A 22,672-nucleotide genomic window follows, 5' to 3' on the forward strand; every position below is an offset into this window, starting at 1 on the left:
AAGAAAGTTTCAGTCTGCTCAATTTTAGAGAAATTTATTTACAAAAATTAAATAATTATCTTCTATGAAAAGAGATGTCTGGGCTGTTTTCCCTTAAAAAAAGTTCCACATTATTCAAATGGATGGTTCTGAACTCCCGAGCTGGCGAAGGACTTTCCTTCACTTAAAATGTGACAAGGCAACACCAGGAGAGATGAGCAGCGCCTGGAGCTGAACCAGCCCTAAGGAGGAAATAACAATTTTGCTTTTTCACATTATAACAGTATCTAACCTGCTGCAACTCTTGAATGAAGCTGTTAAAAAACTGAAAGGCTGCTTCTGAAAATCTCACAGCTTCTCTGATCCATTCTCCCATCACCAGAATAAAAGAAAATACAGATAAATCCGGCAAGATGGTCCTTCAAATCAGGGGAGCCCTTTCTGCGCGCCAAGCAGCCGTGCCCCTCCCCTTCGAAGGAGGAGGAGGGAGAGGGAGCAGCTGCTTTACTGTCCAGGGGCCACTCTTTGTGTAAAATGGGGCCGACATCTCGGCTCCTGGCAGATGTTGCCAGCCTGCCTGTGTTTCTCCCTGGCCGTGTGTGTGTGTGTGTGTGTGTGTGAGAAGAAGGCCGGCTTCACCTGGTCAAACCAAGCCGGCATCTTCGGCCATGTCGTAGAAGAGGCCTCTGCTCTCAATGAGGTCAGCAGGAGCTCCGCACTCCACGATTCTGCCTTTCTCAAGGACGATCACCCTAAAAGGACAACAGCCCTGTCCATCACCTGGTGCTGCTCTTCCCTTCCCTCCACAAGGGCCGCCCCGGGCCAATCCGTGGAGCCTTACCTTGTGTAGTCCATGATGGTGTTCAAGCGATGTGCGATTGTCATGACAGTGCAACCCTCAAACTGTGTCCGTATGGTCGACTGGATCAGGCTGTCCGTCTCGAGGTCTACCGCTGCAGTGGCTTCGTCCAAAACCAGGATTTTGGATTTGCGCAGCAGGGCCCGAGCGAGGCACACCAGCTGCCGCTGACCCACGCTGGGAGACAGAGAAGGCCACATTAGAGGCCAAAGGACCCACCTGCCGGGTGCTCCGCCCTTTTAGACACAACAAGGGTTTTGTAAACAGAGGCCGAGTGCGTCCTTCTGCCTCTCTCCCAGTCGCAGGTCGAGATATGGTGCTGTCTCTGTGTGTGTGTGTGTGTGTGTGTGTGTATGTGTTCAGAAAATGGCTTCTGTTTATCTCAAAAGTGGCTTTTCACAGCTGCTCCTAAAAGGGTGGGGATGTTTGCCTGGATCTGCTGCACTCAGATCATTTCAGCTGTAAGGCACAGCTCAAGTTGGCATTTTCCAGGCAGTAGCAAAAATTGCCCCAGATTACAGCTCATGTCAGAAATCAATTTCCTTGAATACTTAAGACATTCACTGCATCCTCCATTTACAAAAAGGCTGCAGCCAGAAATGGGCAACTCCATTTCTCTCTGTCCCCCTTTTGGCAATTAAATTTCAGAATGGGACCAAAAAAAACCAGAAAAAGATCCACTGGAAAAAAGGAGCATCAAAGAAAAAAGAACTAAATATCTTAAGAAAAAAAAGTAAAGCATTCTCTGTTATCCTACCAGAAGTATTAAATTGGTACAATATATAAAGGTTATCTTTTATCAGTTTGGTGTGAGATCCTCCATAACAACACGATGAAGAGAACACAACTATCTCTAACGACTCTTGAGTCAGCCTGTCCTTGAGTTGAAACTCAAGTGGGTGGAGGACTGCGCGCCTTCCCTCCTCTCAGGAAAGAGACTCAACCAGGTAAACACCAGGCACTGTTTTCCTCCTGGCGCCGTGTCAAGACAAGGCTGCTTTGGAAGGCTAAGCTTCTCGCCAGCAGGCAAGGCCACCTGCTTCTTCCTAGCTTCTCAAACAGCCAGAATCTCACCTGATTCTTCAGCCTGTAAATCAGTCCTGGGTGGAGGGCTGGGCACACAGCCAGAGACCAGCTAAAACGAGCAATGCGAGCAGATCCTTTCTTGGCACTGCCAGTTTAACGAACGGCTGGCAGAGCCAGAGTTTGGAGGCAAACAAACTTTGCCAAGCTCAGCACCGTGCTCTTAAACACATGCCTAACACACCCGCGTCCTTGTGCGTGGAAAAATCCCTGGGGGCTTTGGAGCCTTGTTGCTCAGCTTACCTGAGGTTTTCTCCACCTTCTGAACACTCGTGGAGGAGCTTATCAGGAAGGGAGGAGACGAAGGCTTTCAGGTGAGCAAGTTCCAATGACATCCAGACGTCGTCATCAGAATACTGGTCAAAAGGGTCAAGATTCATGCGCAAGGAGCCAGAAAACAGGATGGGATCCTAGGTAGGCGAGAGAGGACAGCAGAGTTTTGCAGCAGCAGAGAACCCTCCCACCCCAGAAATGGTTCTGGAGGACATCGTGGAGTACAGACTGTGTTCCAGGGGTCATCGCTCCTTCAAAGCTCCTCAGCTGTTTCATGGGGCAGCTCCTCCCCTCTTTCTAAAACTGCCCCAAGCTTAAAATCTTCAAAGTGGTCTGACGCTGCAAAAGCACCACTAAGGGACAGCTGGATTTTGCATTTTCCACCGGCTCAAATCAAGTCTTTGCTTGGATGCATTCACTGCTCCTAACTGATTCCATTAAATGGGACTCCAATTTGGGGAGGGGGGGGAAGGGACCTTGCAGAGAAGGTCAGGTCCCATGGCAGCAACTCCCAACCTGGGGGATGATGGTGATCTTGAAGCGAAGGTCGTGGAGTCCGATTTTGGCAATGTTAACCCCGTCAATGAGGATCTCTCCTTCTGCTGCCTCTTTGATCCGAAACAAGCCAAGCATCAGGGAGGACTTCCCGGCCCCGGTCCTTCCGACGATGCCCACCTGTCGGGGCCAGAGAGCAGTCAGAATGGCTGCAGCAGAAGCAGCTACAAAGGCTGGAGCTGGGGCAGAAACGGGGCCCAGCCTTCCCTCTGGGGCCAGCCCTTCCCAAGATGAATTAGGCACATTTTTGGATATCGTAGGATGTGTGGGCAGCACGGGACGGACCATCCCAACCCCTGCAGGCAGAGACAATTCTCCTTATGGATCTTGAGGGGGTCTTGCCACATAGGAGCCCCTCGGAGGGGGGCATGCTATCTATGCTGCTTCCCATGGTCCAGGTGAGTGCGGAAGGAGCTCCTGCCTTCACCAGCTTCTCTGCTGCCCTCTCGCCCGCACGTGCCAGGAGGCGCCTTCTCCCCCACCTTCCATACTGCAGAGACACAGCTGCCTGGGACTCACTTTCTCCCCACCGTGCACCACGATGGAGACGTCCCGCAGCACGGGGTCCATGTCACTCCGGTAGCGAAGGCTGTAGCCCCGGAACTCCACCCGCCCTTTCTGAGGCCAGCCAGGCCAGGCAGCAGCTCGCTCAGAGGTCCACTCGGCCTGAAAGAGGGAGCAATCAGGCTCTCATGCGCCCCAGCCATTCTGCGGTCCAGGGGCTTTCCCAAGACCACCCACTGGCTCAAACCACGGTCCCAATCCCCCTACCCAACACTCGGCCTCTCACCACCCACTGGATATTTTTCTGGAGGATGCAAATGAAATGACAGGGGTTTCCCAACAAATGGACCAAGGCACAGTGCTGCCTCTCTTGGCCACCAGAGCGTGCTGCTGCTCTGCAAGTTGCATGCAGGGGAGACTTGGGATGCGGCTCCTTTACTCCTGCGTGGACGTGGCCCAGGCTCATGCTGAGTGACAAAGCCACGGGGGAGTCTGAGGTTTTATTTTGAGAGACTTTGAAAGAGAGGATTCCGCCAACTGCAGATGGTTCCTAAGCATCAGCCAAATGGAACCTTCCTCTTTAGGGGCAGTCTATCTGAAGGAACCATCTACCAGGAAGTGAGGATGGGAAAGGGTGCAGGTCTTTCTTAGTTGGGGACCACAGAGTGAGTGGGGGGGGGCACAGAATCTGTTCCTGGCCTAAGACTGAGGGGGTCGTGGACCGCTCATCTGGCCTTCAGCTTCGCTGGAGTTGCAATGATGGAGGCTGAAGTCCAGCCCAGCATTTGAGCAGCTCCGTGAGGCTGCATTTGCCCCCTACCCCTTTGCAGCTGCTCCTGGGAGAATGAGGAACGCCAACACTGGCATGTCCCAGGGGGGCCCTTCAGCTTTCTGTGCCCAAAGAACACAATCCCGGCTGTGAGCAGAGACTTGCCTCTTTTTCCTTCTCCGAGTATTCCTTGACTCTTTCCACAGCTACAATGTTGGTCTCCATCTCGGATGACATACGGACCAGCCAGTTTAAGTAAGTGGTGATCTGCAAAAGAAGGGCGCCGCTGCTGGTGAACCCCTCAACCCAAGAGGAGTCTGATCACCCGAAGGGCAGAAGCAGGCAGCACCTTCGGGGAGGCGCGAGAAGCTCCATCTTTGAGCCAGCCGCCAGCAGGGGTTCGTGGACAAGGGCCAGAATTTAAGGTGAACGCAGCCCCGCGAGATTGCAGGGAAGGGCTCCTGGCCCAAGGCAGACCTCCAGACCAGACGATGGCCGGACTGGTTCTCAGGGGCCAGAAGAGCTAGGCTGCTCCTGGGGGCAGGGGCTCCCTCCTCCTGGTCAGCCAATCCTAGGAGGACCCCCCATCACTTGTGCGAGAGGCACCTATCTGTGCGATTATATTTGTAACATTCCCCCCTTTTCCAGAATCTCTCCCAAAGCAGGATGCATTCTCCCACCCGAGGAGGTTCGGCTCACGAAAAGGCAGGGCTGGAGCCAGCCAGCCACCCCACAGCCATCCCACCTGCAGCGAGTAGGAGATGGAGAGGCCCACCAGCCCCGGACTCAGGCCGTGGCGAGCGATGACGGCAAACAGGGCTGCGAAGAGTACGATGCAGTTGCCCACCGACTCCAGCCGGACGGCCAGCCACCTGCACGGGCCAGAGAAGGCGGGGTCAAAGCCTGGCAGAGAACATCGTGTCCACCGCTTTCCAGTCCTGCCCGCATCAGGATTACCGGTTGGCCACGATGCTTGGGTAGTAGGCCTTCTGGTTTTCGTCCACTTTCAGGTCACTCTGCCCGATGAACCGTTGCTGCTCGCCAAAGGCGCGGATGACGCTGACACCCAGGAGCGTCTCGTTGAAGTGCGAGTAGACTGGAGAGCGGCTGACCGACTCCAGGCGCTTCAGCTGGCGCGAGGTGGCAACGTAGAACCGCTGGGGACGCACAAACAGGTCCGGCGGTCAGAAGGCACCCCGGAAGCAGGAAAGGAGCCCCAGGAAGGGCCAGGAGCAGCCCCTACCTGCACGAAGAAGTAGATGAGTCCCAGGGGAGGGATGACCACGGCGGCAACTGGCGTGGCCAGCAGGATGATGACACAGGCGCCCAGAACGTTGAAGAGTGAGCCCATGAACATCTTGATGATCTGCGGCAGGGTGGAGTCGATGATATCCATCTCCTTGGAAAAGCGGTTGACCAGGTTCCCGCTGGGCGTCTGCTCGAAGAAGCTCACAGGGCACCGCAGGATGTTGTGCAGCAGGTCGAGGTGGAGGCGTCGGGAAGCAAAGATCCCCCCCACAGAAACCACCATGGAGTAGCCAAACACAGCCACGCCTGTGGGAAGCGAGAGGCCAAAGCACCCATGAAGGTCAACCCGACCTAACAATGAGATCTGGGTCATCAGGGGCCCAAGAGCATTCTGGAAAGTTCCCATGGCTGCACGTTGTCGCCCATCCCAACAAAAGAGGCTGCCCTGCCCGTCTGGCCTGCAGAGGATGCCTTTAAGAGCGCCAGCCTCTTGCCCCAGCATTGCCGACGTGCCTCAGACCTGCTTCCCAACCATAGAAATACCCCATGCAGGGCGAAAGGCACATATCAGCTTTGGGCACCCAGCCCTGTGCCAGCTGTGAGGATGCTGCACCGCCAGCCCCAGATCAGGGCCCACAGAAATTACTCGCTGGACAGGCTGCAAGGAGCCTGGAGCAGAGAAGACGAGGCAAGCGCCTGGCACGTAGCAGCCTCCCCTCAATTCTGCCCCCGTCCCGTCCATCTCATCGTGCTCCACAACAGACCTTCCCTTTCGAAAGATGATACAGATCTGGAAGTCTCGTGAGTTCTGTGCCAGCAAAATACAGGTTTCCCACCTGGGGGGAGGGGAGCCCCTCCCTCCCTCCCTCCCGGGGATGTGCCCAGAGGAGCTGCAGGCCAGGAGGGAACCAAACCCCAGGGCCACATTGGAGCCCTGTCAGACAGGCCAGGGATCGGGGGGGAGGGGCAACCTTGAGAGATTCCCAGGGCACCATACACCCCCAGGCGCAGTCTGGTGTGCTGCTGCGTCCCGTTGAGGACGGGGTCGTCGGTCCACAGGCTGAGCCAGTAGTTGGACGCCAGGGAGGCCACGTGATTGCAGAGGAAGAGGAAGATGCTCAGGAAGGAGATGCCCAGCCCGATGGCCTTCATGTACTCCCCGTAGACGGTCGTCTTCACCTGCGACACACGAGTGGCCATCACAGGGAGGACCCCTGGCTCCACCAGGACCCTTCCAGCCCCCAAGCCTGGGAATCTGCTGCCCCAACAAGTGGCTCCCCTCTTCTCTGGTCGCAGAAGGCTTGGAGGGAGGGGTTCACTGCTGCTCCACCCCCCCCTGTAATTCCCACTGTCGTCCTCGGTCCATCCAGGCTCCCTCCTGGACGGCCAGCACAAGAGGCGGTTGCCGCTCTCACCGCCTCCCCTCCTTCTGGGTCCCCCAAAAGATCCTGACTCAACCAAGGAGGCGACGCCTGGCCCACACTCTGTGGCGGCTGATCGGAGGACAAAGGCAGTGGTGCCCCTGGCGGCAGCCATGTCTGCGACGAGTGCCAATGTCCCTGACCGGGGAGGGGGGGCTCGAGACGGGGCCGGGCAGGGCGAGGGCAGGCGCGAGTTGCTGCTCCGGCTGGCCACTTCACAATCTCCCAGTGAGGAAAGGCAAACAAACGCGACCTTGGCAGGGAGGAATTAAGGCCTGAACTTGACACTGGAACCTGGCCTGGGGCCAGCTGTCCGAATTCCAGCCGGGAGCCTTTTCCAGAGAGAAAACAGCCCATTCAACCCCCAGCAATTCACTGTTTACACCCAGCCAGCTGCGTTCAACTGTGAAGCGCTTCTGATCAGCAGGTAGCCAACAGCGCCAAGTTATTGTTGACATAAATACTGATGGAAAAACTTTATCCCTGAATAAAGGAATGCATTTAATCCCTGAACTGAATCGCCCAATAAAGGGCCGGCCAGGGATGGCAGCAAGGCCCCTGGACCGCTCTCGGACACATTAGCTAAACCTTGGAAGGGCCTCTCTGCCCCGGTTTATGGCAGGGCCGTCTTGAGTCTCCTTCTCTGGGGGCGGAAGGCAGTTCCCCGTTCACCAGGGCCAGCCCTCACTGTTCCCACCAAGGGGCTTTTCAAGGGGAACAGCTCCTCTTTTGTGGCCTTCTGCCGCTGCTGCTAAATGGGAACAAACAGCGAAAGACAGAGCAGGCGGTAGCTGGGTCCTTACCTTCCCCGTCTGGGCAGTGTCCGCTTCAGTTAGTTTCCAGGCGTTCTTTCCATCCGACGCCTTCTGGCTCTGGGCCAGGCTGTTCTGCACCAGGGGCGTCTCTGTCTCACTGCTGTAGGTTGAGGAGTTGCTGAGCTGCCTGGAAGGTCCACATGCCGCTCTTGAACCCAGACCGGCTTCCACAGGTCCCCCCCTCCCCCAGCCTGCAAAGACCCCCCATCATGCAGGCATCACTTTGGCTCCAATCCAAGAGTCTGCTTGCAAAGGCCTGGGACAGTGGCGGGGGCCTCTGGGGCTGGGTGCTCTGCCCCTCCAAGAGCAGAGGCCACTGAGAAGCCACCCCTGCCCACGGAAGGGGGCTTCCCCCAAAGGCTTCCCTGCATCTCTGGCAGCAGGGAGGGCAGGAAAAACCAGGCCAAAGATCCAGGCCGATCAGGCATCTCCTCCCTGTGCTGGAGCAGAGTCTGCCTCCAGGACACAGAACACCCCCTGCCCTCCCTGTGGGAGCCCCCACAGCCAGCAACTGAACAGGGGCCCCAGCTGGAGGTGAGGCACCTGCTGAGGCCAGGAGAGGAGGGGAGCAGCAGATGCGGGGGGGGGGGATTGTTCCTGGCTTAGGTGGAACTCAAAGTCTCTGGGAGCAAAGGAAGCAGACATGCCCCAGTGGCCGCCTGCTTTGCCCACCTCTTCACTTGGACCGAGTTTTCGCTGGCAAGGACCCCGTTCTCCAGCAGCTTCTCTTCCTTTGTGACCAGACCAGGTGTTTCTGCAGGAATTAGAGAACAGCAACATCTGCCGAGATCTTTCCAACCTTAGAAACCCAAAGAGGGCAAAAGGTGCTAACGGAGGGCGGGGGGGGGGGAAGACCACCAATACAATAGTGGGACAGTGGCTACATCTACATCCGCCAGTGCCCCTTCCTTGCCTTCGCCAGCCAGGTTGTGATCCGCCCCGGCGTATGTGCGCAGGAACTCTGCAAAGGCCCGGTCTTGCTTCAGCAGCTCTTGGTACGACCCCATCTCTGATATTTTCCCTTTGGACAGCACGATGATGGTGTCCATCAGTGGCAGGTAGCTGACCCCGTGGGTCACCAGAATCCGAGTCTGGGGCAGGAAGGAAGAAGCAAAACCAGGGAGGTCAAAGGGTCTGCTGTACCCATCGAAGGCAGAAAATGCAATTTAATATCCAAGAGACGGCGAAAAGGTCGGTGTCGACCTCCCCACTGCCCTCGAGTTCCCAGAGGGTGCAAAAAGATGAGGCACAAGCTTTCTGAACACCTACTTTGTTTTTCAGGAGGCCCTTTGGCCCGAGGACTTTGTCGAAAATGTGCTTCCCGACATGGGCATCCACGGCCGACAAGGGGTCATCCAGCAGGTAAACGTCAGCGTCGGCATAGACGGCCCGGGCCAGGCTGACTCTCTGCTTCTGCCCACCCGACAGGTTTACCCCCTGAGGAAGAGAGAGCAGCTTTTTCAGGGCCAGGCGGGAGCCACAGAAGAGGACGTGTGGAAGAAATGGCACCACACAGAGATTTTAGGCTTTGTGTGAGCACCCACGAGTGGTGCCCCGTCAAGTACCTTCTCTCCAATCTCCGTCTGGTCTCCTGAAGGGAACAACTCCAGGTCGGGCAGCAACGCGCAGGCCTCAACCACCCGCCGGTAGTGCCTCCCGTTCAGCTCCCGCCCAAACAGGATGTTCTCCTGCAAGGTCGCGTTCTGGATCCAGGCTTGCTGAGGGACGAAAGCCACGGAGCCCTGCCGAGAGGAGAAATCCCCCCTTAAATTTCCCTTCCAGGCAGCCCACAGCTGGCCCGATGCTGCTGCCCCGAAATCCCACATCTTCCACCAGGGGAGAGCAGCTGCAGCCCCACGGAAAGCCCCTGCAGGAGAACTCTGCTTGCCCACCCCTCCTCCAGAATTCCCTTTGGCCGCCGCGAGGGAGGGAGCCACTCCAGTCAAGGCAGGAGGGGGCCAACGGGCTGCCGATGGGCCACGTGTCAGAGTTGCCCCTCCCTCTGCCGGAGCATCAGACAGCGCCCCCAAGCTCTTCTGCCTGCCTGGGGGCACCCCACCGATCCCACGCACCCTAAGAGAGACGTGTCCGTCCTGCTTCTCCATTTCTCCCAGAAGAGCCGACAGGAGGGAAGATTTGCCACACCCCACCTGGCCCACCACAGCCACCAGAGAAGGGTCCGGGATGGCAAAGCTGATGCTGGAAGAAAGGAGCGGCCAGTTCAGCTTCGACCCCCGGAAGGCCAGGGCAGCCTTGACCGCTGGGGCAAAAGGGGGAGCTCAGAAAGGGCAGACACTTCCAGGGCCCCCGAGAGGCCCATCTCTGGGAGAGCAGCCGGAGAGCCAAAAGCCAAAAAGGGGGGCGGGCAGGGGGTGCAATCCGGAGCCTTACTTGCTCAGCACGGGGGGCTCTGTTCGTGACCAGCTGAAGGAGGCGCTCTTCACGCTGACGCTGTTACTGCCCGCTAGTGGGTTACAAAAGGAAAGGGGCCCTTGAGCGGGATGGAGATGGCCGAGGGTGGCAGCTGCCAGAGGTGGGGACCCCCCCAGCCCTGCCCAAGGGGTGCTTTTCTGGGCTTCCCTGCCCACCTTCCACCTCCAGACTCTACAAGGCCAACCTAGCTGAACATCACAAACTGGGAACTTTGGTGACGGTGCAGATGTTGAAGTTTCCAATGAGCAATGCTGAATTTAAAGGGGGGGGATCTGGCAGCTGCTCTGGATCCCGAGTGACCCCTTTGCTGATAATGCCAAACTCACCATTCTTGAGGGTGCCCCGGACGACACTGTCAGGATCCAGCTCTTCGTGGGACAGGAAGACCCGGAGACGCTTCAGGGACACGCTAGCCTGGATGGTCGATCCCATGATGGTGAGAGCAGACAAATGTCCCTGCCCCCCCTCCATCCAATCCTTCCCCCTTCCCACAAAGTGCCTAAACTCAAGTGCGAAATTCAGTGCTTGCTGTGCCCCAGGAGATCTGAGAGTTTGCCCTCTGCTCTGCCTGCTTGGAAGCAGGAGGCCGGTCTGCCCAATGAAGGCCCCACCCCATTCCCAGCGGCCCCTGAAGCTCAGCCTTACAGAAGGCCAACTGCAAGCCAACCCTTCAGTGTCTCTTTTCCTCCCCCATCAGGCACAACCCAATAGATAGGTATATCCTGAGCCCTGAAATTCTGAGGCCAACAAGGAAGGGGCGCAGTGGGCTGCCCACCCCAGAAAGGCCGAGTCCTAGAATTGCAGAGTTGGGAGGGATTTGGAGATTTTAATGCCCCCCTGCTCAGTGCAGGGCTCACTCACTAGAGACCTCCAACCAAGGAGGAAGCCTGTTCTGCTGGTTGACATTCGTTTCCCCCCCCCCCCAGGAAGCTCCTGCCCCCGCTGAGTCTCAAGCCCTGGTTGGCCCCCACCCTCACAGATGGCAGAGCCCAAAGACTCTCACTTGCACAATGCTGCTGACGACCATTGGAAGGATGTTGAGGGGGAACCGCAGGATGTTGAACAGTGCCAGAGACACAAATGCTTTCTGGGCATCCAGGATGTTCTTTTCCGAAGTGGACACATAAACAGCGAAGGTGGACAAAGCAACCTAGGAATAAGCAGGCCAGGGGGAGTCACGTACAGAGGGAGATGCACCTGACGGGAGCTGGGAAGCTGCTAAAGAATCCTGGAAACACTCACCAGGAACGGGGCGCACACCCAGGTGAAGGTGCCCATGGCCGCCAGGTATGCAGATTTCTTGAGGACCTTCAGCTCATCCTGCCGGATCTCCAGGACTTTCCGCTTGAAGGCCAGCTCCCAGGCGTAAAGCTTCAGCACTTTGATCCCGCTGAGGATTTCGTTCATCAGCTTGATCCGGCTGTCCTTGCTCTTCATGTGAGCTACCTGGAACCAGTGGTGGCCATGGAGGTCTGTCAGGACACGCCTCACAGTGGCCCAAATCCTGGTTTGACTGCAGCTGTGCAGCTCTGGGCTGGACCACTGAGAAGCCTGGACCACGATCTTTGGGCCGTGCTGGATTCCGATCCCCATAACCTTGGTGCAGTTAACTGGGATTCTGGGAGCCAATTTTCAATCAGCTCAGTCGGGGGATGGCTGCATTCCATTGGCGTTTGGCGATTTGGCTGTTCTTGCATTTAAAAGGGCAGCTTTGAGTGATCTAAGCCAGCATTTCTCAACTTCAGCAACTTTAATGGAAGTGTACTTCAACTGCTGGCTGGGGAATTCCAGCCATCTTAACATTGCCAAGGTTGAGGAACACTGACCTAGACAGATCAAAACCTAAGGGGAAACAGGCAATGCTACCTCTTGGCCAAGGACTGTGGCCAAGTTGGGGAGAGACGGCCACACCTTCAGTGCAGTGAGGCAGAGTCCACTCGACAGTTATGGCAGGGCCCCCCACCTGGTAGGTCTTGGTCTTCACTGCTATCACAGCATTCACGGGCACCAGAAGCAGCATGATTGCCACACCAGCCAACACGGAGGGACCTAAATTCTGAAGAGACCATCAGAGGATCATCAGGCCTCACAAACCAGAAGGGCCTTGTGGGATGCCCCTCCCAGACCTCGGGGAGCTCCTTCCACAGGGACCTGGGGGCTCTTCGTACCTGCCAGAGCAAATAGAGAGCGAGCATCACTTGAAAGGGGGCCGACCACACCATGTTGATGTACGTCGCCAGGTCCATGAAGCGCTGAGCATCCACTGACATCAGATTGACGATCTCCCCCACCGTAGAGGTCTTCCGTGCTGAATTGGTGATGACCAGGGCCTTGGCAGCAGAGACAGCAGACAAGGGTGTATGTGTGTGGGGGTAGGCTTAAGCATCAAGGCAGTTCCCCACAACAAGAATGAGAACTCGGAAGCCTAATGTGGATTTTGAGTTGGAGGCCCTATTAGCCAAAACAAGCCTTAGGAAGGCATCTTATAATCCCTGTGAGGGCTACACTAAATTCCCTTTGCTCTTTTGGGGGGGGGAATTGGGGCAAGTGTGACATTTCATCCTAATTAAATTTTGCTACATTTTCAACAGAGTTAACATTAACCATGAGTTGTGGCTTGGATATGATTAAATTCCCTCAGCTTCATCTCAGGGCCAGCCTAGAGGAGACGGGGAGAGGGCAGACAGAGCCGGGGGTCTCTCTTTGGGGAGGTCACAACCCAGTTATGTGCCAATCGGGCCCACTGTGAGCATCGGAGAAAGAGTCTGATGCCCACAGAGCCTTTAAGAGACAGTCATCAAACACTTCTGCAGCTAATGAGTTGCCAGCTCAGCTCCCAGTGATTTGGGCAAGCCACGACTATGAAATGCCCCCCCCCGTCCTCCAAACAACCCCTCCTCCCTGTTTCAGGAAAGACGTCTTTTAAAATAGCTGCAAATAGAAGAGGGAGGAAAGCCCCCGCCTTGCGCTTCCTCCTTCCTGCACTTGGTCGCTTGAGCATTCCCGTCTCGGCAGGCAAGTGGCTGCCCCTTTACTTCTGGGGCGGCAATCGCACAAGGGACGGTTGTTGCAGGCTGCAGCTCCCCATCCCCTCGTCTGGCCAAGGACCAAGGCGGCCCCACCCCAAGCAGAAGGCAACCGGGCCGCAGGGCGTGTGTCCCTATCGTCCCCACACCTTTCGGTAGATGGCCCCGATGACGGCGGTCTTGAGCCTCATGCCCGTCACAAAGCAGATGTGGAAGTACTGGTGCAGGACCAGCGTCTGCAGGCAGGCGGCGACGAAGAGGAGGGCGGTGTAGAGGAGGCCCTGCCAGATGGGGGCGCTTTTGTCATTGACAAAATTAATGAGCAGCCTAGGAAGGAGAAGGCGGAGGGGTTGGAGGAAGGAACCACAGGCCGGGACTTGCCGGCCCAGAACTCCTCCTCTCCCCCCCAAGCTGGGAGACTGCTGGGCGCTGAGAACCTCTTGAGACGAAAACAAACACACCTGCAAGGTTCAAAGCAGCAAAGGAAGCACAACAGAAAACAGCTTCCAATTCACGACATCAAAGGCCAGAGAAGTCTGTAACACTGGGGGGAGGGGATTCAATGGCTGGAATCCCAGGCTCAGCCTTGTCACCCAGGAGGAGCCCCGGCAAGGGAACGATGAAGCAGTCAAGCCGTGGACCAACTGACAAGCGACCAAGAGGTGAAGGGCAGGGCGGGGGTCCAGCACTCACTTCAAGAGTTCGGGTCCTGTGAACATCATGAGGTCATGGAAGGCCTTGAAGAGGAAGCTCATCAGGAAATAGGGGCCGAAGGTCTTGTAGAGCACCCGGAAGAGCGAGGGATCCCTGCTCCTGGTGGGGGGCCCGAGGATCAGGGCCTCTGCCTCTTCCGCCACGTCCGAGCTGGAACCGCTCCCTCTGGCCGGCTTCTTGGGCGAGTAGAGAATGGGGCTCGGAAGCCTGCGGGGGCAGAAGGATGCGGGCGTGGAGGCTTCTTCGGGATCATTACCCAAACACCCACTCGTGTCATCCTCAGCCTCCAAAAGTGGTCCTCGGGGTGGATTTAGGATCCAGATCCCTCCAGCACCACCACACTTCTGGAGCAGAGCCAGCACATCACAGCCAGGCTGATCAGAGCAAGAACTCTCAGAAAGGCCAGCCGGGACGGGAGCTGCATCTCAAGGCACCCCGAAAGCGTCGGCTGGGAAAAGCAGCCACAAGTTTGTTTGTGCTGTGGAAGGATGAGGGACCCCCTTGCCCCCAGTTAGCATTGGGAGACCTGGAGAGCTGTCGGTCATCACCAACTTTATTTAAAGGACCCAAACCAAATGACGGGCAGAGGCAGGATTCATTCCCGCCTCCCACGTTTGCCTTCTCCGTGAAAGGAGTAAGGTAACAAACCAACAATGCTTTTGTGAACATTTGACTAGCATCGCACAAAAGGGGTCCCTCCCGAAGCCCCAGCATTTTCAAACCAGCGCCAAGCACTGTGAGCAACACGCACCTCCTGGCCCGGGCATACTCCCGGGCCCAGTTGGCAACCAAGCCGGGCACCACCTCCTCCGAGGAGTCTTCCTTGTTTAGAGACCATAAATCTTTGGCTTCCAGAGGCTGCCGGTACCCGTGAATCATCAGCCTGAGGGGAAGAGGAAGTTCTGCCGTCAGAGTCACACAGAAGGGCTGCAACCCCCCCCCCCCACTGGGCTGGGTGCTCTGACCACCAGCAGCAAGGGCACCCATTCAGAGAAACCGCATCAGGGCACCCCGAGACTCCCCACGGATCCAGAGGGCCACTTTGCCTTCCAAGGGACTAGTCGGCTCAGCCAGGTTTCTCCGGCCTGGTGCCCTTCAGGTAAGTGGGACCTACCCACAGAATCTCCAGCCAATGAGGAGGTGTAGTCCCCTCTCAGCCCCTGCCATGACTGAAGAATCAAGAAGCATCTCATGTCTATAGAAACAACTGTTTCCTTACCCTGAGATCCACCAAAACGTGATCCTGGAGAGGAAGGAAGCCCCGGACTCCGGGCAAGGATTCTGCGGGGGGGGGGGGGGAGAGAGAAAGGATTCAGCTGGTTATCGAGTCACCGGCTCTCTAATGGCCTTCAGACAGCTGACGGGGTGCTTTTGCAAGCACGAAGCAGGGCAGCCGTGTCCACATCCCCAGCTCAGTCTCTCAGAGCCCATTTAAAGCAGAATCAGATTCAGGGTTCAACCCCTTCCCTCCAGATGCGAAGGAGACTCGGGGTGGGGTGGGGGCACTGCAAGAGACCACACACTTTCCTCATTCAGACCAGCCTTCTGCACCCTGGTAGGACTACAACTCTCTGAAGCCCCTGCCATGCTAATCCTGCTTCAGGCAGTCCTTAAAAATGCCCCTTTGCAAAAATAGTTTCTCCACCCGCTGCGGAGAATTCCCCAGAATCCCCTTCCTTGACCTGCTCAGCAGCAAACCAAGCTTTGTGAGTCTCTCTGCAAATCTCTGGTATGGGAGCTGATCCAGTCAACTGCTTGAGCGGGAGGTGGGGGAACATAAAAAATGGGAAAGGGGATTTTTTCTGCCCCTGCTGCAGAGACGTGGCTAACTCTTTAACTGCTTGAAGGAGTCAACAAGATCAAAAAACGTAACTGGTTCATGAAGCAGAAAGCTGGTTATCCCAAGAAGGGAACGTGCCCTCAGAGACCCTGGGACAAATTCTGCCCACGATTTGTTTATTGTCAAGGTATGATCCCAGTGGGGCCACGTTCAGCCAGTTATCCATCTCCCTTCTGGTTTTGCAGCTGCAGTTGGAGCCCAGCACAGCAAAGGCAGAATTCAGGGCCGAATAGCCACCAGCTGCATCACACTCTAAAAATAGTCCACAACTGGGAGCAGAATTAGGGGTTCAAGTCCACAATCTGAGAGATTATGCAAGGAGGTTGGCCAGACCCTCCTGCCTTTGTAGGCATTCCTCAAGAGAGGCATCCACTCTCTCCAAATACTTCACAATGGGAGGAAGAGATCACTTTTGCACAGAAAAGTCACTAAAAGTCTTGGTGGAGCAGTGGGCTAATGCCTCCTTAAGTAACACCAGCTGCCTGCAATTAGTGCAGGTTCGCATCCCACCAGGCTCAAGGTTGACTCAAGGTTGACTCAGCCTTCCATCCTTCCGAGGTAGGTAAAATGAGGACCCAGATTGTTGGGGGCAATAAGCTGACTTTGTAATAATGCCGCTTGGGGTGTGTGTGAAAGCCCTAATAAGCAGGCATATACATAGAATGAAGGCTACTGCTAAGCTTGTAAGCCGCCCTGAGTCTTCGGAGAAGGGCGGGATATAAATGGAATTAAAATAAATAAATAAATAAATAAACAACCCTAAAATCCTTGACTCTTCCCCAAAATCGTCTCTCTAATTTGGGAGCCTCATTCATACTCAATACAAAACTTTGACTGTGTGCACAAATGAAAAGGAACAGAACAATCTTTTAAAAAACAAGTCACTAACACAAACCACAGTCAACAATGGTAGTGCAGGCTGGAAATTCAAGCAACTGAGGTTGGACAAGCGATCGTGAATAGCTAAAAGTTGTTTATGTGCAATTGAGCAAAAGATTAAAAGGAGTTTAGTTAAGCAAACACATTACTTAAACACCCAAGTATGACTCACTTGGTCGATTGCTGCGCTAACACTTACCGGGCCACAAACGTTTTCGGAAAATAAAGGTGGACGTTCCGGGAAACAGGACAGAATAAACTGAATTAGCACCAAAGCGAAGTAGATGCAGAAAGTGGAATAGCGAAAGACGTCAATTTCCGCATCCTGGGAATCAAAATGCCACTTAGTGAAGTTCATGAAATTGCCCTGATTTGGGAATATCAGCGCCTTTTTTCCTAATAAGAGGGCTCACCGTTGTCCAAGAGGAAATTCCGGTTGGACCTGCCCTGGGACTGAATTAACGGAGGAAACTCACTGCTACGAGATGCAAATTGTGCTTGCCTCACCACACTGAGCGTTTCAATTGGAGAAGCCCCAAGGGAAAGTCTTCGAAAGATCACCGAGGAAGGACCCCCCCCCGAGCTCTGCCCTCAACCCCGGCCACAGGGTGGGCAGAGGGGTCTTTCTTCCCAGAGGACAGGTCAGCTCAAAGCAAGGCTTGGGTTGGCCTCCAATGACACCCCAAGAGGTCAATTCAGGGCCTCTAAAGCCACAAGACCATCGGGCGTTCGACACCCCGTTAACTGCAGGCCCCCTCGTTCATCTGTCCCTCCAGCTCCCCAAGGAATCTGCCCACAAGAAGCTGGCGCTCACCGGGCACAAGACGTGCATCGTTTTGGATCTGAACACGATGACCGCACACAGCAATGCAATCAGCCAGAAAAGCAGCATCACTCCTGAGGACTGGACTCCTTTGATCCTCTCGTACTGTATCAAAAACGTGGCAAGCAGCTACAGATAGGGAAGTCAAAAGGATAGACTGTTACTGCCAATGGAGGCTCGCAGAGCCAGAGCTCTCCCGGGATCACAGCTGCTCACTCCGCCCTGGAACAGGCGAGACCCAAGGTTTGCAAGGCGGGATCTGCTTCGCAGTCGCCACTGGCCACACTAGCGGTTGTAAGAGAGAAAGTCTGATGGATAAAAAAATGCACAAAGACCAATAATCCAAGTAACTCTCGCTTACCATTGTTATGCCCAAAATGGTGGGGCTAATTAGAAAAACTGGAGCTCGTACTACGTGATGATTCCTTTCCCAGAAAGAGTAGAAAAGGTCTGTCCAGCAGACCAGCCACAGGACGAGGCCCAAGGTCTGCAAGACAAGAGAGGCGTTTTTCAAGGGACAGACTATTTATCTGCTGAAATCCCCAAGCAAGGATGCAGAGGCCAACAGAATTGCAGGCAAACCGAGTCTAAAAAACTGAGAAAGGAAAAACCTGCATTAAAATCCACCCTTCCCACATTCCCCTGGGCAACACAGTCTCACGGGAGAGGCCCCTCTTTGCAGGCTTCCATGGGCTGAGGAAGGATGTGTGAGTGAGCCACCCTCACTCCCCTGAAGCCCCACCTCCTCCAGAAACACCCCCCCCCCGCCACCAGCACTAGAGAAGAAGAAGAAGCCGGTGGGCCAAGCCACAGGGCTGGGAGGGGGTGGTGGTCTGGCTTTCCAGCTGCAAAGGGCTGGCCCAGCCCCGACTCACTGTTTTGGCTTTATTGAGGTGAGACATTTGGATGTAGCCCCGATCATGGCAGCGGAGGTAGGCGAAGTAGATGGGGAAGCCCACCCAGAGGTAAAGGCAGGGGGTCCAGGCAAGGACCGTGTTCTGGAAGCAGGGTGTGAAGTCCGGGCGCTCCGTGTGCCACGTCAGGTTCCAGTCCTGTGCAGAAGTGGAGAGATCGGGTGGGGAAGGGAGGTGAGGCCAGGCTGGCTCACCGATTTCCCTTTTTCATCTGGAGGACTTGGCTCGCTTTGCCTAGATTTGGGGGAGGGGGTTAGCCGGGATGCAAATCAATTCAGCCCCACCGTCAAGGAGAAACTCATGCGGCAGCCTTGTTCCAGAAGCCCAAACCTTTTTTGGGGGGGGTCCTGCCTGGAGGGTCACTCAGGATCTCTCCCACCTAGCTTCACTTCTGAAGAAATACCGGCTCACCCAATGCCCGGGCAATTCCACAGGTGCATCCTGCAGGGCCAGGCTGCGCCCCCCCCAGGAGGGGAGGGAAAAAGCTTGGTGTGCAGGGGTGGGGGTGGAGGACGCCTCCTTGTTGCCTCCGTTCAAAAGCATCACCTGCATTTTTAACACTCCCACTTCTTCCTTTTCTTTTCAGCAATCCCAAAAATGCGGTAAGAAGATTAGCTCAGCTTTCTCTTGGTGGCCTCTCCAGATCCCCAGCAGAGAGATTAACGGCTATTTTTAATTGGGAAAGGAGGGTGGCAATGGGGGAGCTACTATAGTGGCAAAAGTTCCCACCAACTTAGGAATCAGCCAAGGGAAGGGGGAGGCCTGTCAAGGGGGCCTTATGAAAGCCCCCCCCAACTAAAAAATGTTTCTAAGCCAAAACATGGCTGTTCTGAGCATCATGTCTGGCTGGGGGCCTTTCACACGATTTGGAATCGCCCACCAACCAAGTCAAGCGACGGGGAAGGGGCCGAAGTCAGACTCTTTGGGAAAAAGCCCTGAGCCATCCTGGGGACCTTGCGTGACTCTTCATCCCAAAACTGAGGCTGGTGGGGATGATGACCAAAATGTCTTTAAAGGAGAGAGATTTTAAAGATAGGTCGAAACACAGAAGTGCAGAGCAGGAATGCCAAGGAACCTCGGCCCAACCCGGGGTCTGCACACAGTGCGAAGGGAGGAAATGCTTGCAAAATGCTTGGAGAAATCGACCATAACAAGGAGAAAGTGCGTTGTCACACTGGCCGGCTTTTCGGGGATGACCTGAGGTGACTCGCTTAACTTTCCAGCCGCCAAATTTAGCAAAGCATTTTGCACCCAGCTGCTCCTCGCCCTGCCCGGCTCCTGCTTCAAAGTTAAGGCAAAGATGAGTCAGGAGGCAGTGGGGCCACTCCCTCCGCCCACCCAGCCACAAACACCCACGGACACTCCAGCAGCTTTCATGCCCCAACCTGACCACAACAAACCCACAGCACAACAAGTTTCTCCCCCCCCCCCCCCCCGTGGCAAAGCCAGGACTGACAGCACCTTTTAAGCACCAGCAGCTCCACCCGCTCTTCCTGCAGGCCCTCTCCCACTGAATTAGTGGAGGGCAGCTCCAAAGCCACACAAGAGAAGCAAACAAAACAAATTCTGCTGCTTGCAGAGCTCTCCGGGTTTCAAATGGGCAATCCCTAAAAATATTACAAATCATCAGATCTACTGACCATGTATGCCAATTCAGTTTCGTTTTGCAAAAGCCTCTTAACTAAAGCCCCAAGCAAGCAGTGGCCATTCATGGGCTGTTTGGCCTGAATCCGTTTTGCTTGTTGTTGTTAGCTGCGAACTCGTGTCCGACCCATCGCGACCCTATGGACAGTGTTCCTCCAGGCCTTCCTGTCCTCTACCGTTTTGCTTAAAATGTACTAAACAAAAGTGGTGCTGCTGGAATTCAACTCTGGTTAGTCAGAGCTACAATTTACTGAAATACCGTATTTTGCAGACAAAACAAGTCTAAGTGTGAAAAACAGGCAGGAACGTCTGGCAAAACTTTTCAAGTAGCATGAGATTAATGGAAATCATTTTCTCATATTGACAATGTGCGATTTTGTGCCGTTTAATAAAGCACATGCCCACAAGTTGAGGACAGTCAACGTTTCTGAATCACTGATTATTTGATAACCAAGATCCTGTTTCTCTACCTCTCACTTTTAATACTGGGAGTTCAACTGCCACTATGAAAGTCAACCAATTGCCCACCCTCCCAAGATTTCTCAGAATTTGGGACTCAGAATGTGGCTATTACTCACTTTTTACACTGCAAAGCCAAGATTCTGCAATTGTTGGCAGACTTCAGAAGCATGAAAGTATTTGCTTGGATGCTTTAAAAATGAAACCGTTTTCCCAAGCAAGTCAGAAGGCAGGGAGCTCAATCATTAGGTGAGGCCAAGCAAAACAAAACACTTGAAAACCTGTTCTGTCCAGAAATCAGCACCATATAACAGCTCCCGTTTCCACAAGGGTCCAACCTACAATGAGCCTGGCTGGAGCCATCTTTCCCCCGTTCTAGGCTGCCGCATGCAGAGAAGGGAAGGGGGGCGGCCTCACAGATTCTTTGCTATACAATCTTCAACAGCCCACGAAAGAGAAACCTGTTCTGTACCCCTTCCCACAACCCGTAAATGGCTTTTTTCTGAACAGTGGAAAATGGGCGCAGAGGGGGGTAGGATTTTCTCTCCCGCAGCCTGGCTCTCCATTCAAAGTCCCAGGAAAGCAACTTTGACCAAGAAGGATCCTTCCGCAATGAGATGGGGATCTGGGACCAGAGGAATAACTGAGCCCTCAGGCAAGCAGAACTTCCAAACAATGTTTCCCATCGGAAAACCTCAGTCTGAAACCTTTTCACTTCCATCTCTCAGGCCATTTGGTCACGTCTTGGACCAAGCCTGGCCCAGGCAGACCTTTTTAAGGTGGTGGCTGGTTTGGGAGCAGCAGCGACCTTTTTGTTCCCATTAGCTCTCTTGCCATAAACAAAGAGTGGGCACAATTCCCTGGCAACCATCTACTCTCTTGCTTCAAGCAAAGGGAATCCTTGCAGGTCGAGGCATGCAGGACTGTGAATGCCAGCTGCTTTCTGAGCTGTTGCAGAGGCCTGGCTAGATGTGCTACATTCAATGCCCGCAGCAGCGGCTAACCATATGGGGGTGGGGAAACTGGGCATTGGGAAAACCGTCAGGGTGGCTGGAAAGACGCAACAGGTCTGCTGGAGGGGGAAATATGCAGCGGTGCATTCTCCGAAGGTGAAAACCCAGCAGCTAGACACCCAAACTTATATTGATTGCACGGCTGCCTGCAAACCAAGGAGTTGCTAACAGTCCTGACCAGCTTAAAGGCCGACATGGTGGGAAGGCAAGGAAGGCCCTGGGACGAGAGCAGCAGCCCTGGGGGGAGGCCTCACAGGAGGATCCAGGCTTGATGCCCGCATCCAGGAAGCAGCAGGGAGAGACCACCTTTCGCCCCAGACTCAGGGTGCCAGGCTCTATCTTCATCACAAGCGCCATCCTGGGTCCCTTTCCAGACCTGAACAGGACACCAAGGCTGCAGGGGGTGGGTGGGAAGCAGGCTGGGTCTGCCCACTCCTCAAACTGGTCGGGTGGGGGTGGGAAACTGGTGAGCAAGTCTCAGATCCGGCCCCAGCCTCTGGCCCTGTCCTTGCAGGGTCTTCCCCATTTGCACCGGGATACCAGCCGGTGCTTCGTCCTTCCAGAGACGGCCCTGGCCACACACACGCACCCCAGCGATCCCAGCCGAAACAGGCCCGCTCCTTGGGAGGACCGGGCTCCCCGCGAAGCAGCCCGGCCAAAGAGAAAGAGGCCGCCTTGGGAAGCGCTCTCCCTCCCACCCAAAACAGCCCTGGTAACCCGAGCGGTGCCCGAAAGCGGCTTTTCCGGCCGCGGCTCTCCTGGGGCCCGCCCGTTACACGAGCGCCTCTGCGGGGGAGGAAGGGCGCGCTCAGCTCGCCCGGGCGACCTCTCGGGAGGCGCCCAGCCGCGCCACGGGCTAAGCGCGCCGAAGGGAGTCCCTGCCGGCCGACAGCGCCCACCCGCCCCGCTCGCGGAGGCCAGCCCGGGCTCTGCGCGCGCCTCGCAGGATGCGCGGGGCGGCGGCCTCCCCCGCGCGCGCCCTCCCCAGGAAGCGGCCCCGAGGGGCTCCGGGCGGAGCGAGGCGGCCCCGCGCGCCCGGAGCCCACGAGTGCCGGCTGCAGCGCGACTCCCGCCGGCGGCCGAGCGGAAGCCCGCCCGGCTCCGGTGGCTCGCAGCCCGGCCCGCGTTGGCCCCGCTCGAGGCAGCGCATCCCGGCGCGGAGAGCGCGCCCGCCCGCCCGCCGCGTGGCCCGGCCCGCCCGCGACTCTTACCCAGAAGGGCGCGGAGCCGGCGGGGCCGTCGCAGAGCCAGGGGGCGCCCATGGAGGCGGGGGCCGGGCGGCAGGGGCGGCGAGGCGGCCGCGCGGGTTGCTCCCGGCCAGCTCCGAGCCGCTCGCAGCGCGGCGGACGGTCGGCGGAGGGCGGGAAGGGGGCGGCGCGGCGGCGCCGGGGGCGGGCGCTGATTGGGCGCGGCGGCCGCGG

At 56.0% G+C, this 22,672-nt stretch overlaps 1 protein-coding gene across 3 annotated transcripts; it reads right to left on the reverse strand.

Annotated features, from left to right (window-relative positions):
* Nucleotides 1-18: 18 nt before the first annotated feature.
* On the reverse strand, nucleotides 19-22,605 carry LOC308674029 (multidrug resistance-associated protein 1-like). Of its 3 annotated transcripts, none has more exons than XM_081338176.1 (32): nucleotides 22,463-22,605; nucleotides 18,097-18,273; nucleotides 17,583-17,708; nucleotides 17,213-17,350; nucleotides 16,598-16,723; nucleotides 14,899-14,960; nucleotides 14,431-14,562; nucleotides 13,659-13,886; nucleotides 13,115-13,292; nucleotides 12,108-12,269; nucleotides 11,903-11,995; nucleotides 11,182-11,385; nucleotides 10,943-11,089; nucleotides 10,266-10,353; nucleotides 9,898-9,970; nucleotides 9,579-9,705; nucleotides 9,072-9,248; nucleotides 8,776-8,943; nucleotides 8,420-8,597; nucleotides 8,179-8,260; nucleotides 7,495-7,606; nucleotides 6,242-6,449; nucleotides 5,266-5,576; nucleotides 4,980-5,179; nucleotides 4,768-4,894; nucleotides 4,188-4,289; nucleotides 3,269-3,415; nucleotides 2,711-2,869; nucleotides 2,165-2,331; nucleotides 821-1,015; nucleotides 619-731; nucleotides 19-221 (listed from the first exon to the last, which is right to left on the reverse strand). In XM_081338176.1, exons 1-31 carry the CDS (start codon nucleotides 22,511-22,513, stop codon nucleotides 623-625), a joined length of 4,554 nt encoding a protein of 1,517 aa, XP_081194302.1. In that variant the 5' UTR covers nucleotides 22,514-22,605; the 3' UTR covers nucleotides 19-221; nucleotides 619-622. The 3 variants fall into 3 exon arrangements, with proteins under 3 accessions (XP_081194302.1, XP_081194301.1, XP_081194303.1); XM_081338175.1 differs by having other exon boundaries at nucleotides 7,495-7,633; XM_081338177.1 differs by lacking the exons at nucleotides 619-731; nucleotides 821-1,015 and having other exon boundaries at nucleotides 7,495-7,633.
* Nucleotides 22,606-22,672: the final 67 nt, after the last annotated feature.

Source organism: Vipera berus, assembly GCF_964194415.1.
Source record: "Vipera berus genome assembly, chromosome: 13".
Taxonomy (NCBI): domain Eukaryota; kingdom Metazoa; phylum Chordata; class Lepidosauria; order Squamata; family Viperidae; genus Vipera; species Vipera berus.